An 18909-nucleotide genomic window follows, 5' to 3' on the forward strand; every position below is an offset into this window, starting at 1 on the left:
TGGGTTTGCACCACATTAATTAGGCACTAGCTAGCATGTAAGACTTGGGATAAGCGCAGAAACCTGTATTGCCTCACATCCTTTTAAAACCTAACTGGCTGAACAGTTCCAGTTTCTAGTACATAGTTCACGAATAAATGTAAGTTTAGGGAGCAAATTTAGTTTTGACACTATAGGCTGGATCCCAAATAATTTAAAAAACAATAAAAGCTTGAGCATGGAGCCACCACTATCCTACATAAACCACATTGAGACATTCTCTCCACACATCCAATTGGTTCTACCATCTCTTTTCTGCCAGAGAAAAATACAACTCGAGCTTGAACAGGTCAGGAGCACTGATGGCTTAAAAATGAAATCCTACCATAAAAGGACATCAGAACCAAATTAGTCAGTTCTAGAAATATACTATTTTATCATATACCATACTCATATATACTCTTTCATAATGAAATATTGAGAGCAGAACCATAAATTAAGAAAAATTTCAATGTCCATCTATTTCACAGCACTCTGCAAGGTTTAACCACCTTCTGCACATCAACTAAACAGATTTCTATAAAAGCCCTTACGAGGTCAAGACAGGTATTATTATTGCTATTATTTTAGTTTTACTTATGAAAAGATAAACCCAGATAGTTCAGTGAATTTTCCAGGGACAGACTGCTAATAGCAGCTTTAACTATGGTAATAATATTCTAATGTTTGACATCAATAACTGTACATACCACTATTAAAATCTTAAAGTATTGTTGATTACTATTTCCAGAAGACTACAAATGGCCAAATGAATTAAAATAGATAAAAGAGGGAAGTGGGAAACCCAATATTTTAAAAAACTCCAACTGGGGGAAGAAAAAGAAACCATAAAGAAGGTTAACTTAAAATACTTGGAAAGACTGTAACTTCTTTTTAAAAAACTTTTCTACAGTTGCTAAACTTGTCTCTGAATTCTTAACAGATCCATAAAGTATATAAATAAAACATAAAGTGTAAGATGGAGCTCTGATTTTATACTCAGGCTTATATCACTGCTACAGAACATTCTTAGGATAATTAAGCAATATTTTTGCCTCATAGAATACCAGCACCATTAAATCAATTTGATCTGCTTATGTTCAGAAAATTTGTTTACTGATAGTTTCATATTATTCCTATTACATGAAAGTATGGAATTGTATTCTGCTTCATTTGAAAATATAACACACTTCTTTCAAATCTGAAACCAGGAACTTTAAAAAACTGTTAGCAAATTTAATAATGCAGAAATTTACGCTTTAACTGTCAAGTAAAAACATAGGGAGATACAGGAAAATGCTTTAACAATATTTAACCTATTAGACCATCTTTCATAGTTTGTGTTTATTAAAATTAACCAACTATAATGAAATATTTAAACATTTTATACCACCAAAGTATTAATAAACCCAACAAGGGGGCTATCACCTTTTCTTAAAATATACACATTACATGCTTCCCTAGGATACTCCTTCACTATTAGAAGACAGGCAGCTATGTACTATTCTTAGTTAAAGCCCTATTTCAGTTAAAGTAGAGCAATCTGCAATTTAATTATAATATAAACTGTAATGTAACTAACGACATTGTATGTATTTTCATCAGATAATTAGAAGAGTCAGTAAATAAAGCTTTACAGAGCAGAAAATAAAACAGGTGAGGGGTTGTGCCTCATTCGTCACCTCACTGCTAATGAGAGTCTGAATGAAGATCAGTCATTTCCTACCTATGCCTTGATGGTGTGCAATAAAGGCACACACTGTAGACAGCTCTACTAACTTAATGTAACACCAAGCAGGCATCAGAAAAATCCACACAGAGAAGTGATAAAATAGTGTATAGTTAAAACTAACTCATTTATCAAGAAAGACAGAATAATTATGAGGAATGCCCAGACTGTATGCCCTGTGATAGAAATGAATAATGGGAACATTAACTACACTATTTTAAGAAGACACTTTAAAAAACCCCAAATCTAAGTCTACTCTACCTAGACTTGAATTACCTTTGGAAATACAGTAATGGTGAAATGCCTGATTTTACAAATCACAGAGGTAATTTTTCCTGCTTAAGGTTGGAGAAAAAAAAGCATAGACTTCTAATAGTAATAACAAGAACAGACACCAAACTTGGACATTTTCACATTAGAGAAATTGAGTTCTACCAAAACCTAATACTAGAAAGGCAATGGTTTTCTTTTAGTGGACGTATGTAACTTATGCATCCTCATTCTATGATCGTATTGGTGAAGGAAACATGTTAGTCTAGTGAGGAACTGTGTATAGCATCTAGGTTATCAAATGAGTACTTTCTATTAAATCACAATTTCAGAATTTATTGAATTAAGAATTCTTATTGAATTAAGAATCTATAATAGATGTGGTAGAAAAGACAATTTAAAAATATTTTTTTCTGAACCGTTTTTGGAATAGAGTTCCTAATGTAGTATATGAGTGAATTATTTAGTTTCTCTGCATATATTCAGCTTGCACAAATACTGAAATACAACTTGATTAATTGATGTTTTGTCTCCAAATACATAAATCTCCCCAATTCAAAATGTTGCTTGCTTTAAATTCAACCTGGTGAGTACTTATTATCTCTCCTTGGCCCATCTTAAGTTTGTCAATTACATGCGTGAGTGTGTAACACAGAAAACATATATTCTGCTTTACCAACCAGGCTGTGAGTCCCCTGAGGGAAAGAACATGTCTGTTATCTTCTTGAATAAAGTGAAGAGAAGTAGAAACTCTTCCCAGGACTTAGTAAGAAATCTTTATCACAGCAGACACTCAAATAAATGCTTAGTTTTGACAAAGAAAAGGTAAAGAAACCAATTATCTTTAGGCAATAACCAGAATACCAGAGGAATGTGAACAGATAATACCAGTAAGTTTACACTGCTATTAACATATAGATGTTGACAAAGAGATACATTCAAAACTATCTTCAAAATTGAGAGGGAAGAGCAGAATTATGATATTACAGCCAGCACATTCAGTGTCTCTCCAGTGGTAATTCTTGCCAAGAGTTTCAAAGTCAGTCAACAACGAATACACAGCTAGTCTAAAAAGCATCTTTAAGCCCCCCTTTTTTCTTCTCCTGGGTAGCTTTCTACATTCTCTTATTCTGAGAAGGTAATTAAAAAATACGATTTTGCCAGATATATGTTTCCCCCTTCCTTTGAAACTTTGGCTGGTGACAGCCTTCCAAAACTAAGAAAGCAGCTATAGGCCAGCTGTTCCCTATACCTTGGCCCATACTGTGAAATAAAGTGATTCGCAGAACAGTATATATGTACAAGTGACACCAACAGCACATCTTGAAAAGTAATATTGTAGATAAATATGAAATGTCACTTCTTCCCCTACAGGAAAACTTCTAAGATGATAAATCATCCTCACGCCTTGAAGTACAGCTGATTCAAGGAGTGTACTTGATCGGGCAAAGGAATGGGGAATTTTAGTGAACTGATACTATTAATTTTGCCAGTGCTTATTGTGCGAATTTGGGTAAGTCACTCGTATTTAGTAACTGGGATTGAGAGTGGATACAATTTATAATTAAAAACTCATGCATGTTGCCAACAAGAAATGATTCTTATCAGCTGCAAAATGGTTGCTCAATTTCATTCAGTTTAACTTCAAAACATCAGAGAATACCAGAAAGTCTGTTCAGCCTGGGGGTATGTGTGTCTGTGTGTGTGTGTTTTCTAATTGGGGCCACGTTCTCAAGAACTTGGCATATTAGGGTTCTCCACCAAAGAAGATGAGAAGGTTGGATTGATCTGAGTGCATCAGCTGCCTTCCCTTCTTACAACTAGGGGCTGGGTAACCGCAGGTGCTCCCAGTCTCCATTATACCAGCTCCTTTTATGGGGGATCTGATTAGGCCAAATATTGTATCTCTGCCATACTTCTGACCAGTAGCTCAACTGAAATAAAGGTTCTTAGGAATTTGCTTCTTTGGAAGTGAAATGCTTTGATGACAACTTAAAAGATAATGGGATTCTTTTGGTATTTATGGAGAGAGACAGTATCATTGATGCAATGTCACTATGAAACAGTGAAAACCTCCAATCCTGTCTGGCCTGAATGACTCTGTTGAGGTCATGCCATCCCACAGTGGGGACACATCTGAGGCTATGGAACACTGGAAAGCTAATAGCTGCCAACGAAAAGACAAATCTCAAGTCTCCCAGTGGAGTCTGTTAGTCACCAGCATCATACAAGTAATTATCTATCTAATGTATACTTAATAAGCAACAATCTTGAATATTTCAACTTAAAACATGTTGTTGAAAATGAAGAGTTTTACCTTTTCATATTCAGCAATGCCCAAGGTATTCCAGAGGGAGTATGAAATGCAGGTAGTAATTTTACCCCAAGTTCCACTGCTTTCTTTCGAAAAATCTGAAAAGTTAAACAGTTAACTGTAAGCTACTGTTGCAAGCAAAACAAGAGGTATTACACTATTATCTAACAGTTACCACTTTTCTACTTTAATATTTCTACCTTAATATCTGACAAAAAGTTTACCAAATTAACAGAATTACCCAGTAAAGCAACAGTGGTCCAGGGGCCATCACACTGGGGGATATTTATTCCCAATCTTGGTTGCTCATTAGAATCATGTGGGGAGATTTGGATGCTACTGATGTGAACGTCTTACTCTTGAGATTCTAATTTCTTTGGTTGTAAGCTTCTGGAGCAGGATTTCAAAAGCATCACAGGTGATGCCAGGTGATTTCAATGTGCAAGCCAGTGGGAGAACCACTGTTGTTGGAGGATAAGACTGAGAACCAGGAGGTCTGGTCTATCCCACCTTCAGCACTATTATTTACTAGAGCACAGAGAAAGAAAGTTTTAAAAAGACATTATCACAGGTCTATGTGTCTTTTCAGCCCTTGCAGCTTTAACTTTCTCTGATGTTAAGTGTAAGTGATATAAAAAATACTAAGTTAAATTAGGTACAGATTCTGCCCAGAGTTTAGTAGGGAAGATAATTATATGCACATAAATATCTAGAACAGAGATAAAATGAGAGCTGGAGATAAAATACTAGGTGAGTTCAGTGAGACATTCAGGTGAGTTCAGTGAGGCTGTATGCTGGAGACAGCATTTAGATGAGAACTGCATGCAGCATTGAACTGGGGCCGATAATACCACAGACCGGAGTGAAGATTGGAAAGTAAAGAGGGAATCCCTGAGGGATCGGCCTCCTCCCCACAGAAGAAGGCAAATGGGGCCCTACAGAATAAACAGGGAATTGGGCAGCCAGCCTGAAAAAAGGGGATACTGGTAAATGAGGTCAGGTATCCACAGCTCAGGCCAAAACATGGAGGGCCACAAATGTGAGGCTAAAACTTTTACTCTGGTTAGAATGGAAAAATAATGAAAGTTTTTGATCTGCCAATTCTACTGTGCAGAACTGTGTTTTAGGAAGATTAATTAGATGATCCATCCTCAGTTTTAGGTCCAAAGAAAAGCACTTATTTACTGAAGAAAGGCCTGCTACAGTTGTGGCACCAAGCAGGTGCCTAGTCCCGTCCTTTAAGCTGTATGACTCAGCATGGCGGACTGGAAGTGTACCATTTCCTCCAAGTGAGAGAGGCTGGAGGAGCCCTGAAGAGGATGGAAAATAGAAGCAAAGTTCTCTGTCAGCCACTGGGGAAGCATTCACTAAAGCAATCAACGAAGAAGTCATGTGTGGCTTCTCCCCAGAGGGAAGGGCTTCAGTGTCTAACTCCCGCCCTAAGTTCTGAGCCTCTCCACTAAGACATCCAGGCACCTGGGCTCCCAGACTGAAGGTAATCCAGTAATACCAATGTTGAGGCTACTTCCCAAACCCTATCTTTTGGGATCTTAAAAAAAATTATTTTTTAATTTTAAATTTTCCTTATGTATACCATAGATCTTTTGGAATCTAACTCTCATTTAGTAGTGGAAGTCAAGAAAGAAATGACTTTCGTTGACAGTCAATTTAGATAAACTGATATTCCTTGTATACAAATAAAGAAACACATTTGTAGTATATAGAAAATGCTAAAAGATAGAGGTGTCATTTTCCCCACAAATTATTGTAACTCTTGTCAAAGAGAATAATTTCTTGTATCAATAACTTGTAGTGTATGGAGAGGAGGAAAAAAAGTAGAGCAAAGGGTATATTCCTCTTTCTCTTTCTCTGCCTTACCCTAGAGAAATTTCATGTTGTCTTCTGCTATAAGGATTTATCCAATCACTGCCCAGCCATCTGTTGACTTTCTAGTTTCTGCCCAACTTTTAAAAACTGTTAATGAACTCCTTTTCAAGAAACTTACATAAGATCAAAGTCAAACCATGTGATTAAATCACAAAGTTGGGTATAACCATATGGCACAGGAGTTGAGAGCTCAGGCTTTGAAGCACAATGCCTGTGCTTGAATCTCAGCTCCACTTCTCCAAACTGGGCAATCTTGTACAACTTGCCTAATTTCTCTGTCCTAAGCTTCCTCATCTGTACAATGCAGATAACAACAGCATTTACTTTTTAAAGGCTGTGGAAAGAAATAATAAGTTATTATATTTAAAGACTTTAAGACACATAGTAATCACTAACAGGGAGTTGTAGTTTTTATGGTGATGTGATAATGATAATGGTATTTCCTCAAGAAGCTGGCTTTTATCCAACCGTTGCTTTGGTACCTTCTACTTACTCAGATTCCTCTCTCGTTCTCTCTCTCTCTCTGCATGTGTATGTGTGTTAGTTACTCCCCACCTGCCTCCTTGCCTCCTCCCCAACATACACACATTCTTAATCATGTGCATGCATTCTCAAGAGCTAAGACCTCAGTTCTCATCACCTATTTGCATTCTCAAATTCAACTTTCTATTTTAGCTCTAGTTCAGTACTTCTACCTGTGTACACCCATTACAATTTGGGCGTCTTGTTATCTTCTGAAACTTAACATGTCCAACATGGAATTAATCTTTTAATATCCTGGGCAAACTTCCCCAGCTCTATCACTGACATTACTTTCTGGTCAGTCCCTTGGACTCAAGTGAGCAGGTATTTTGATTTTTGATTTATTGCCCGCTTCAGTCACCAAGTATCATTGTTAACTCATCTGAAATGTCTTGTATGCAGTTCATTCTCTGATAGGAGCATAGGCCATGTTCTCATTGCCAGGTACAATGAAATGTATGATTAAAAAAAAGAAGGTCCTCCTATCTAGCCTGCTTGTTCCCTTATTTTCATTAATAATTTTTCCTCACTTCCATTAATCTGTATTTATATTACCAACTTTCTCTTTTGACCATACAATTTTCTTGTTCGAGAAATGATCATGACTACCCCTGTTGTCTAACATCAGGTCACATCTGTTGTTAGATTGTTCAACCACCTTATGAATCAGACCCTTCAATTATTTTCCTTCCGTCTGGCTCTCGCTCCAGCTCCAGCTTTTGAGTCTTCATTGTCTTAAGTACTCATTCATATTTAGTCCATCTTAGCAACTTTATTTACACATTCTCTCATTTTAAATCACTCTCTTCTGCCTCCTTTTGGCTGGTCCAAATTTACTTATTCTTTAAGGGTAAAGTCAAGTCCAGGCCAAGACTCCAGGCCAAGATCTTTGCCTTCTGTGAATTCCCACACTGATAACTAGTACCATACAATATGGTCTTTAATACAGATCCCTAAATCAAGATACACAAGGCAAGAGAGAGATCTCTGAACATTTTCTTGTGTGTTTTCTCTCATATCCCCCAATAATTTTTTCTTCCTAGAAGTAGAGAAAAAGACCCCAATTTCTCCTTCACTGCCTATTATACAGATCTAACCCAGATTAAGTCATTTTGTATTTAAATTTACAGATATCACCACAGGGCTCCTATGAGTAGTAGGCAGGAAGAATTAATATTCTCAGTTAACAGACAGGAACAGTGGCCCCTTCCCATATCGGGGTATTTACACATGCAGTTTCCTCTGCCTGCAATGCTCTTTCCTGAGCTCTCTCCACGCTTCGCTCATTCTTACCTTCAGGAATCTGCATAAATGTCCCCTTGAGAGGTCTTTTCCTAACTACCCCACACAAAGTTGGCCATCCTTATTTATTATATCACCTTGTTTCTTTTCCACTATTTATCATGTCTTAATTATTTTATTTGCTTGTTTACTGTTTGATAACTCCACTAGATACGATCTCAATGAGGGCATGGAAGCAGGTGGCACTCAATAAATATTCACTTAATAAATAAATGAATCAATCTAAGATTAATTATTAGGTGAGTACAAAGGTAACTGTGGTTTTTGCATTGTTGGAATTTGCTGTTTGATATTGGAATACATTCTTAAATGTGGTTCTGTTACATATAATTTTAATGGGTATTTCTCACTTTCTTAATTTTTTTCCTAATGAATTATTACTTGCTGTTTATTTTATGTTGATTTTAGACTAAGGAAGTGATGTTAGACAGAAAGCAAATTCGAGTGACTTTCTTATTTGAGTTCAAAATGGGTGGTAAAGTAGCTGAGACAACCTACAACATCAACAACACATTTGGCCCAGGAACTGCTAACAAACATACAGTGCAGTCGTGATTCAAGAAATTTTGCGGCAAGGCGCAGGGGCTCACGCCTGTAATCCTAGCACTTTGGGGGGCAGAGGTGGGTGGATTATGAAGTCAAGAGATCAAGACTATTCTGGCCAACATGGTGAAACCCCGTCTCTACCAAAAATACAAAAATTAGCTGGGCGTGGTGGTGCATGGCTGTAGTCCCAGCTACTCAGGAGACTGAGGCAGGAGAATCCCTTGAACCTGGGACGTGGAGGTTGCAGTGAGCTGAGATCATGTCACAGCTCTCCAGTCTGGTGACAAAGTGAGACTCTTGTCTTAAAAAAAATAAAAAGAGTAAGTTTTGCAAAGGAGATAAGAGCCTTAAACATGAGGAGCATAGTGGCCAGCCTTGGCAAGTTGATAACGACCAATTGAGACCAATCATCAACACTGATCCTCTTACAACTACATTAGAAGTTGCCACAGAACTTGACGTTGATCATTCTATGGTCATTTTACACTTGAAGCAAGTTGAAAAGGTGAAAAAACTGGCTAAGTGGGTGCCTCGTGAGCTGAGTGAACATCAAAAAAATCGTCATTTTGAAATGTCTTCCTCTCTTATTCTACACAATAATATGAACCATTTCTCGGATTGTGACGTGCGACAAAAAGTGGCTTTTATATGACAACAAGCGATGACCAGCTCAGTGGATGGACTGAGAAGAACCTCCAAAGCACTTCCCAAAGCCAAATTTGCACCAAAAATACAGTAATGGTCACTGTTTGGTGGTCTGCTGCCGGTGAGATCCACTACAGCTTTCTGAACCCTGGTGAAACATTATATCTGAGAAGTATGCTCAGCAAATCGATAAGATGCACAGAAAACTGCAATGTCTGCAGCTGGCATTAGTCAACAGAAAGGGCACAATTCTCCATGACAACGCCTGACGGCACATTGCAAAACCACTTCAAAAGTTGAACAAATCGGGGTATGAAGTTTTGTCTCATCCACCACATTCACCTGACCTCTCGCCAACCCATTACCACTTATTCAAGCATCTCGACAACTTTTCACAGGGAAAACATTTCCACAACCAGAAGGATGCAGAAAATGCTTTCCAAGAGGTTGTCAAATCCCAAAGCATGGATTTTTACATTACAGGAATAAACAAACATTTCTTGTTGGCAAAAAAGTGTTGATTGTAATGGTTCCTATTTTGATTAATAAAGATGTGTTTGAGCCTAGTTACAATGATTTAAAATTCATGGTCCAAAACCACAAGTACTTTTGCATCAACCTAATAACATACCTGGGGCATTGTAATAAGAAACCATTGATATATTGTTTGCAAAGTGCTCCATCCCATTCCTCTAGTTGCTACTGTCTGAAAACAATTATCTCCAGTATTCTAGAGTCTCAACCTTGGGCACAATTAGGGCACAATGACAAAATATTTTTAGATAAAAATATTACTTAGCTCATTGATGCTTTCATCAAATCATACATGAGACTAAATCAACTTCAATTCTCAATGTTTGATTTGTTATCTCCTCCTGAGCTCTGATGAAGTTGCTGGAGGAAGAACACAGATTCTAAAAGAGAACATCCTTCTACCTAAACTGGTGAGCTTGTAATAAAACTAGCTTGTAACATTCAAATTGTTGAGAGAATGAAGGAGGCATACCACAAATCATTCTAAAGGGGAATCAAGTGTTAAGTAGCACATCTTAGATGATGCGCTAAAAAGCAAATTATTACAAAAAGTACACTAAATGGTACTTTAGTGCTACTTCAAACGGGGATATGCACGATGGAGAAAGCCCCAGACCCAGGTCCTTGGACTGGCTGTACTACTGTTTCCATGTGAGGCCTGGGTTGGTCAGTTAACTCTTCTGGTTCTCAATATCCCCGGAAAAAAAGAGGGAGAGTAGGGCTGATCATTTCTCTTTTTGATTTATCACTAGAAAAATAAGTACTCAGAAGCCACAAAACTAGTACTAAAATGGGACTGGGAAAAAAGCAAGACAAATATCATTTTTTGAAGATAGGAAATGTTAATTTGCCAACCGATCTTCACCAATCTTGGTTTCCGGGGTTTGTCGGTACCTCTATTTGGTGGGGAGGATTTTATAAAGAGAGTCAGGTGAAAAATTACAGTTCATAAAATGTAATCCCTGCTAATAGAAGATATTTTTTAATGTCCACTAAAAGAAAATATGGTTTTTGTACAACTAGCAATCTTATGATCCAACAAGAATTTTAAAAAATATTTTGCATTCTAGGGATTCTGATTACATTCATAGCAAAAGTCAAAACAATGTAACTTGCTGAAAGAAGGGTGGTAAAATATGATGAAACTGTTCTTTTGAGCATGTAACTAACAAATAACTTTAAATAAAAACTTTTATAGCCTAAAGTTAAGAATTTCAAAATAACTACATGAAAACTGTATCTTTTCATTACACTTAAGTAAGATCATCACAGTCTTATTGCTGTTTTTGATCAATGTTTTAAAAACTTCAAAATTTAAAATCTATTAAATAGACACATTTATCTTTTTACTTTACCCTGACAGATAGCATTAGACAAGGCTGTAAACAAGACATATGGTTTTCTTTGCCTTTCTAGTTTGCAGTTCCCTAAAGAACTATATAGGAATATATACATGCCAGAGCAAAGAATAAGGGAAAAAGAAATGAATAAGAACAGATGGATTTGGAAGGAAATATTTTCAGTTCAGACATACTTCAGTTTGAAATGCAAAATCAATATCAAAGCCTTTCTTCAAATGCTCATGTTGAAAACTTCACCATTAAAAGATCAAACACCAATTCACCATTAGGATAAGTAGAGTTTACCTATTACTTATTTTCACTACATAAAGCTTTCAGCACAAGATGCCATAGACACACTAAATATCTTTGGCTGCAAATAACTAAAATAACCCATACACTGTTAGTTGACTTGATCAACTTGCACATAATATGGGCCAAAATCAATCATTAAACCAGTAAGTACTTATTAAGCTATTCTGGCTTTTTAGAGTAGATCTGTGAAAGATTTAAATATCAGAATAAAGATATGTAAAAATAATTAATCCAGCAGAAACTTAGAGCTGGAAGGGACATCAAAGGTTATCTAGTTCTATAATCTGATATACAGATGAGGAAACTGAAGTTCCGAGAGGGCCTATTCTCCTAGTTAAATGCTCTGATGTGGGATGGTTTACTGCCAGCTACATCCAAGTGAATACCAGCTTCCTGTCATCTCAGAGACGGGTGATCCTTTTGATTCAGAGGGACTCTCCACTGTGCGCATACCACTGTCTCTTTCTTTCTTCTCATTCTGTTTCCGTAATTGATCAAAACATAAAACTGAAGTTTTAAATTTAAAAAAATTACGTGTTGTATTCGTGAAATTTCATTACAAACTTCATTTTTTTAAAAACAATATATTTAGTTAGATGACTGCTTTTGTTAATTACTTTGTTTTTCTCCCCTGTGATTCAATACAATTCAATTTTTAGCCTTCAGGCAATTAGATGAAAAGAGTGTTGCTTATTTTCCTGAAATATTAAAGCACAGAGATCTTCCCAACTTGTTTCTTTCAAAATAAAAAGGCTACACATGCTATCCTGCCAATAACCATCGATTACAACCAAGAAGAATCAATGTAGCTGTCCTTTAGTCTTGAGTTTACTAACATATAAAAGCATAAAATGTAAAAAAAGGAAAACACTTCTAATTGTAAGCCTAGTTTAAAAATCTAAATGTAGAATGTTCTAGTGAATAGGCACTTTAGATTTATCTAGCTTTTTAAAGACATTTATTCTCATGAAAAAAAAGAGGTAGTGAAGAGAAGTGGCTTTTATGCTATCTCCTAGTCAAAATGAGTAAATGTTGATACATGAATGAATAAAATTGCATCCCGTTATTGATTTTTTTTTTCCCCTGAGAGAAGACTCTCATTCCCTAGTTTCTGAATAGGGAGGGTTTTATAAAGTTAAGAAGGCAAGATGAAAAAATGGGGGAATGCTGGGGAGAACTTCAGGCTGTTGTTCAGGGCAGGGATATCACCGCTATCCATGTGAGCAGCAGTAAATGCCATGTTCTCGTGGCAGTGTTTCCCTCAGCATCAGCGTGGTCAAGGCTGCCTGGGAACAGGCACACTGAACTAAGAGTCAGGAGCCTTAGGTTCTAGTGCAGAGCTTGCTACTCACCAGTTATGCCCCAAAGAAATGGGTCACTTCACTGCTCTAATTTTCTCTTTGTAAAATGGGAACACTAGATAAGACACTTTCTGAGGAACATTTCTGCTACACAGGACAGGCTTATTTTAAGACTTAATAAGCACTTACTACACCTTCACCAATGTAGTAAGGACTGTAAGAAAGATACATGAGAAAAAATTAAATCCCTGATCTCAAGAAGCTCATAACCAGGAAGGTAAGTCAGTCATTTAAAGCCATATAAGCATAAGATATACAATATAAAACAATATAAACCATAGGTAGAGAATACATTAAGTGATACATGCTGTAACTGTGGGAATTTTTTTAAAAAGTGAGTTAGGTCTAGGGGGAGAGGTAAGGTTGAAATGGTGGCACTTATATAGATACAGGTGTGTACTTACTTCGGAGTAGGTACGTACATGTTTGTGTACATGCTCTGGGTTAATGTGGAGGAGGACAAGAGATCAAAAGGGAAGACGAAGGGCTTTTCATGATGGAGAGCAGGTGGAGAGGTAGATTACTAGGGTCTAGAAAATTGAGACAGATAAAATAAGACAAGCTCATGGCCTTAAATGCCAGGAAGAGAAGTTAAAAAGATGGTTAAAAGAGCACATTAAATGTCTTAAGGAAGTCCTAACACTGTTAGTGCCTCCTGTTTATGATAAGTGGAGGGATTTCTGGGTCATCAGGGTTATGAGAAATAGGGAAGGAAGAAAGGCAGTAGTTCTCACTGGTTATGGGACTTTCCTGAGTTGTAAGAGGCAAACATATATGAATGACAACAGCAAAAAAACACTGTATTGGCTACCTGATACCTGATAGAAGGAAAATAAATCTTAAGAAAAAATTAGAGTCCTTTAAAAAATTTTTCCTCAAGAAGAAAGTATATGCTATTGTACACATAAATAAGCAGTGGGCTGGGAGCAAGGAAATAGTATGATAAAGGTTACATGTCCTTCTAATATGCATTCAATATGGAAGTTAAAAAGGGAGAGGAAACCCAATGGCTATACAGCTCTAGTGCCTCAAACTATTCTTAAGTGTACCACATGTGTTATTGTAGGCATTCTAATTACTAAAATTCCTGCCCAAGAATGATAAATAATAATAAATTACAGCAAGAACACCACAACAATCCAAGTCATTATACAGTGCCTAAAGCTACTCATTCTATCTCAATTTTAGGTTAATGGGCAAATTGCCAACATGACATTTAGAAAAATAGGCAGTATATAGTGAATAATGTTTACATGACAAGTAATTTCTGAAAATACACTTCACATCAAAAGGAAAACATCTTTATTTAAAAAAAATATAATGCCTACTAAAGGGAAGGGAATTATGAAAGCACATACTCTATCTGGCTATGATTTCTAACTGAATTTGTGGAATCCACTTCATAGATGTTAATATGCGACATCACAGGGTTAAAATTGGGGCTACTCTATTTACTACTGCTTTTGCAAGCAGACATCAGAAATCATTAAAATATACACAATCCAGGCTTGGTAATATTTGTTCAAGAAAAAGACAAAAGAAAAAATGATAGCCTCAACTTTGCAAGTACAGTTGGACCTTTGTATCTGTGGGTTCCACATCTGTGGTATCAACCAGTTGCAGATCAAAAATGCTTGAAAAACAATGTATGGCTGCATCCGTACTGAACACCTACAGACTTGTCATTATTACTAAACTACACAGTACAACTATATACATAGCACTGACATTATATTATGTATTATAAGTAATCTAGAGATGATTTAAAGAATATGGGAGGATGTATTCAGGTTATATGCAAATACTGTAACATTTTATATAAGGAACTTGAACATCTGTGGATTTTGGTATCCTCAGGGGGTCCTGAAACCTACCCCCACAGATACCTAGGCATGACTGTATGTCGTAACTCCCTGACATGTTTTAGTTACAAAGCATTCTACACTAGTGAATTTTTTCCTGTTAACTGAACCTCATCTCTGAAGAGCATCAAAACATTTATAGTTTAATAATTTATATAAGTTTTAAAGACACGTTTATCTGTTTTTTATGAGTCGGTGAAAAGTAGAGTGATCCTGCCTTTACTCAGCATCACCAGGTCTGCATGACCTTGAACACTCAACCTCCTTTCTGTGCCTCAGTTTCTAAATAAGTGAATAGAGAATAATCCTTCCAAATCACAAGATGGTTATAATTAAAGGAACAAGTGCTTTTTAAAGAGCAATAATAGTTATCATTCTTGGCTATAAGATAGTAGTTTCCTCAGGAATAATAGAAGGATATTAGGCCTTTTGTCCACACACTAAATGGTCCAAAAGCTGCTGAGCTATCATGTCTGCTTTCTATAGTCCTACTGCTTCTTTATTAGCCATCAGTTCATTACAATGAGACTTCTCACTGTTGTATTCATTCTCCTTCTGAGTTGCTTATTTTGTAAACAGTTATCTGCACAAGGATCTGACAAGTCAAATGTCTTTCCTCTTACAGTGAAGGGCACAAGCTTCAGGACATGGTCCCTTTCTGTGTCACATGCCTGAATTTGAACAATTAAACTCTATAGGTATGAAAGAGCAATGAATTACCATATTATGTAGCAGTAACAGTTTGCAAATTTACAAAGTCAACTGAATATCTGTGTGCACAGGTTTTGTTTCTTTTAAAAAATGTAAAATGTAAGCTACTAATTTTTCATTCTATTTAAGCAAATGTAAACCTATCTAGTACACACTTAATACCATTAGGCAGGCAGTTTGCTATTTCTGCATAATCCTCCTTTATCATATATTATACACTGATACCTTTAAATTGCCTTTGGGTACAGGGTCTATAGTTTTATTTCAGCTGACAGATGAGCATTTTAAATTATCAAATGGTGACACTGTTGGACAGAACATTTGACAGCAATGCAATTTTTGTCTTATGTTTGTGTCCCTCCAGGCAAGTTAATTAAACTCTTAGTCTCAGTTTCCTCATCTACAAAATGGAAAAACATATTTGTGCACCTTGAAACTCAGAGAAGTTCTCTTTTTTCCCCATGCCAATATTAAATTTTTATTTTCTTAAACAATGAATACATTCTCATTATTGAAAAAATCACAAAATTAGACATAAAATATAGAATCTTATTAATTCTGTCTACCCAGAAATGACTATTAACATCTTAAGTGTCTAAATGATATTGATTGCATTTTTTTAAAAAAAGTATTGGTCCATATATACTATTTTGTAATGTTTTAAACCCATCCCCACCAATTTAATCTCCATTGTATACAACATTCTATATCAGAGGTCAGCAAACATTTTCTATAGAGGGTTAGATAGTAAATATTTTAAGCTTTACTAGTCACATACTCTGTCTCATGTTTACTTTTAACAATCCTTAAAAATTTAACAACCCACTCATAGCTCTGGTAGTATAAAAACAGGTATTGAGCCAATCTGGCCAAAGGGCTGTAGTTTGCTGACCCTTGTTTCCTAACACTGGATACATTTCTGTAACATCTTTTTAAAAATAGCTATATCGTACACTAGTTCTGGTATAATAAGGATACACCAGAACTTACTTAGCCAGTCTTCTATAAGTCAACATTTAGGTTTCCCTTGTTTTGATATTACAAACAGCTGTGGAATGACCATCCCTGTATATACTTATTTGTATATATAACTATTTCCTCAGGTTAAATGTTTGAAAGTGCAATTTCTGGTCAGCAGTCATTCATTCAATTCATTCACTCACTCACTCACTAGAGTTGTAGGGTCAAAGCAGCCATAGACAAAATGTGAACGAATGCGCTTGGCTATACTTTGCTAACCCCTGAATTTTGTTAATTTACTTGAAAGCATCTTAATTTTTTTTTTCATTTAAGAGGCGTTAACATATTTTCATATATCCCATTTCATGACAACATTGCATCTGTTTTTAATAGATCAGTGTTAAATTCTTACAGTACTATAAACAACTCAATGAAACAACGCCCTGCCTTAATAACGATCCTCATCAGACTATCAAAATGTCACATAACTCAGTATCTTTTTTATTAGAAGAGTTTTGAAAATATCACACTGAAATAATCTGGCAGGCGTTTCCTCTTTAGAATACAAACAGAAATAATAACAAGAAACACAATTTATGTTGTCCATTGTAGCTACTCATGCACTATCAGAATGGTTTTTTTTTTTACTGCTTTTTAAAGCTATTGCACACACACACATACTTCAACATAATTGAAACTTTCTAAATTACAAACTTTCAAAAAGGACCTGCTTGTATAATTGACCTTTTAAAAATGTCAATCCATTTATTCAACAAATATTTATTTAATGCCTATGTACTTACATATCAAGCTGCACAAGCACTTGGAATATGAAAGTAAACATGACAGCTGTGGTCAATCACTCATAATAACACTTCTTTTTGAAGTGCAACACTGGAAAAATGTGATACATAGGAAAGGCTCAAGTAATAACTTCGATTCCTCCTCAAAAAGAAAATGAAGACGAATACTGTGAATACTACACAAGGTAATCAGATAAATCCTCACCATCAATCTTACCACATACAACTGGCAAATTTAGAAAGAGAATAGCACAAAACTGCAAAGAAAGTTCATTTAAGTGTTTCTGAAGATCTTAAATTCAGTTTTAGATAAAACTGACTTTACCCAATATGATTTATGTATATTATATGTATATGTTCTCTTCTGAGACTGGCCAACATCCTGAAGGTTATTGTTCAGACAGGAATCATCCTAAGTAGTGAAGTAACTGATCTATTAGATTTGTTCAAAAGGACTACTTCTAAAAGAAAGAGTGCCATAGCAGCATGTGCGTTTAAAAAAGACCCAAAGCTCTAAGTGGAAAAAACACAGGCAGGCAAGGGTTAAAAGGGAAATAACAGAAGTGATGGTGGATGGCAAGGCAAGGGTAAAAGGGAGTAACAGAAGTGATGGCAGATGAGTGGCAGTGCAGAGTCCCGTCCTGGGGCCAGGCACCAAACACTGGCTGTCTATAAAACCCACAGAATCGAGGTGAAAAGAAATGGAGTCAAGCTGTTTCAGCATTAAACAAACAGCAACACAGTGGTTAAAAACTTAATGTCAATGCTGAACATTTCATCTACTACAAAATAGAATAAAAGTGAGGTACTGTTACTCTGGCCCTAATTTTAGTCAGTCCAAATCAGTACCATTGAGGGCAAACGGCTGATAACCATGGGAAAAAGAAACTATCTTATTTTAGGGGGTAATAAAACAAACGATTCTGGTAAAGGCCAACACGCATCTTGGGCTTTAAGGAAATAAGATTTCAAAAGCCTTTTTAAAAAATTTCATTATATGGCTATTATTAAAAAGTAAAAAAAAAAAAAAAAAATAACAGAAGCTGGTGAAGTTGTGGAGAAAAAGGAATACTTACTCATTGCTGGTGGGAATGTAAATTTAGTTCAGCCATTGTGGAAAGTAGTTTGGTGATTTCTCATGAATTTAAAACAGAATTGCCATTCAACCCAGCAATCCCAGTATTGGGTATGTACCCAAAGGAATATAAATTGTTCTACCATAAGGACACATGTATGTATCTATTGTGCACTGTTCATAATAGCAAAGATACAGAATCAACCTAAATGCTCATCAGCAGTAGACTAGATAAAGTAAAGGTGGTACACATACACCACAGAATACTACACAGCTGCAGGAAATGAGACCAAGTCTGTGAAGGTTAATACTGAGTGTCAACTTGATTGGATTGAGGGATACAAAGTATAAATGCTGGGTGTGTCTGTGAGGGTGTTGCCAAGAGAGATTAACATTTGAGTCAGTGGGCTGGGGAAGGCAGATTCACCCTTACTCTGATGGGCACAATCTAATCAGCTTCCAGTGAATATAAAGTAGGCAGAAAAATGTGAAAAGGAGAGATGGGCCTAGCCTCCCAGCCTACATCTTTTTCCCATGCTGGATGTTTCCTGCCCTCAAACACCCGACTTTAAGTTTTTCAGTTTGGGGACTTGGACTGGTTCTCCTTGCTCCCCATCTTGCAGACAGCTTATTGTGGGACCTTGTGATTGTGTTAGTTTTATATATAAAAGAGGAGTTTATTAAGTATTAACTTAATACTTACAGTTTATTAAAT

At 36.2% G+C, this 18909-nt stretch overlaps 1 protein-coding gene across 3 annotated transcripts in view; it reads right to left on the minus strand.

Moving 5' to 3' along the window:
* The window catches only part of MAN1A1 (mannosidase alpha class 1A member 1), a 172129-nt gene that overhangs the window by 67690 nt on the left and 85530 nt on the right, over positions 1-18909 (minus strand). For all 3 annotated transcript variants that reach the window (XM_010373463.2, XM_010373464.2, XM_010373465.2), the window contains exon 6: positions 4335-4429. In XM_010373463.2, coding sequence (XP_010371765.1) covers positions 4335-4429 — 95 coding nt within the window. The remainder of the gene's footprint in view (positions 1-4334; positions 4430-18909) is intronic.

The sequence above is a fragment of the Rhinopithecus roxellana genome, chromosome 4, assembly GCF_007565055.1.
Source record: "Rhinopithecus roxellana isolate Shanxi Qingling chromosome 4, ASM756505v1, whole genome shotgun sequence".
Lineage (NCBI taxonomy): Eukaryota > Metazoa > Chordata > Mammalia > Primates > Cercopithecidae > Rhinopithecus > Rhinopithecus roxellana.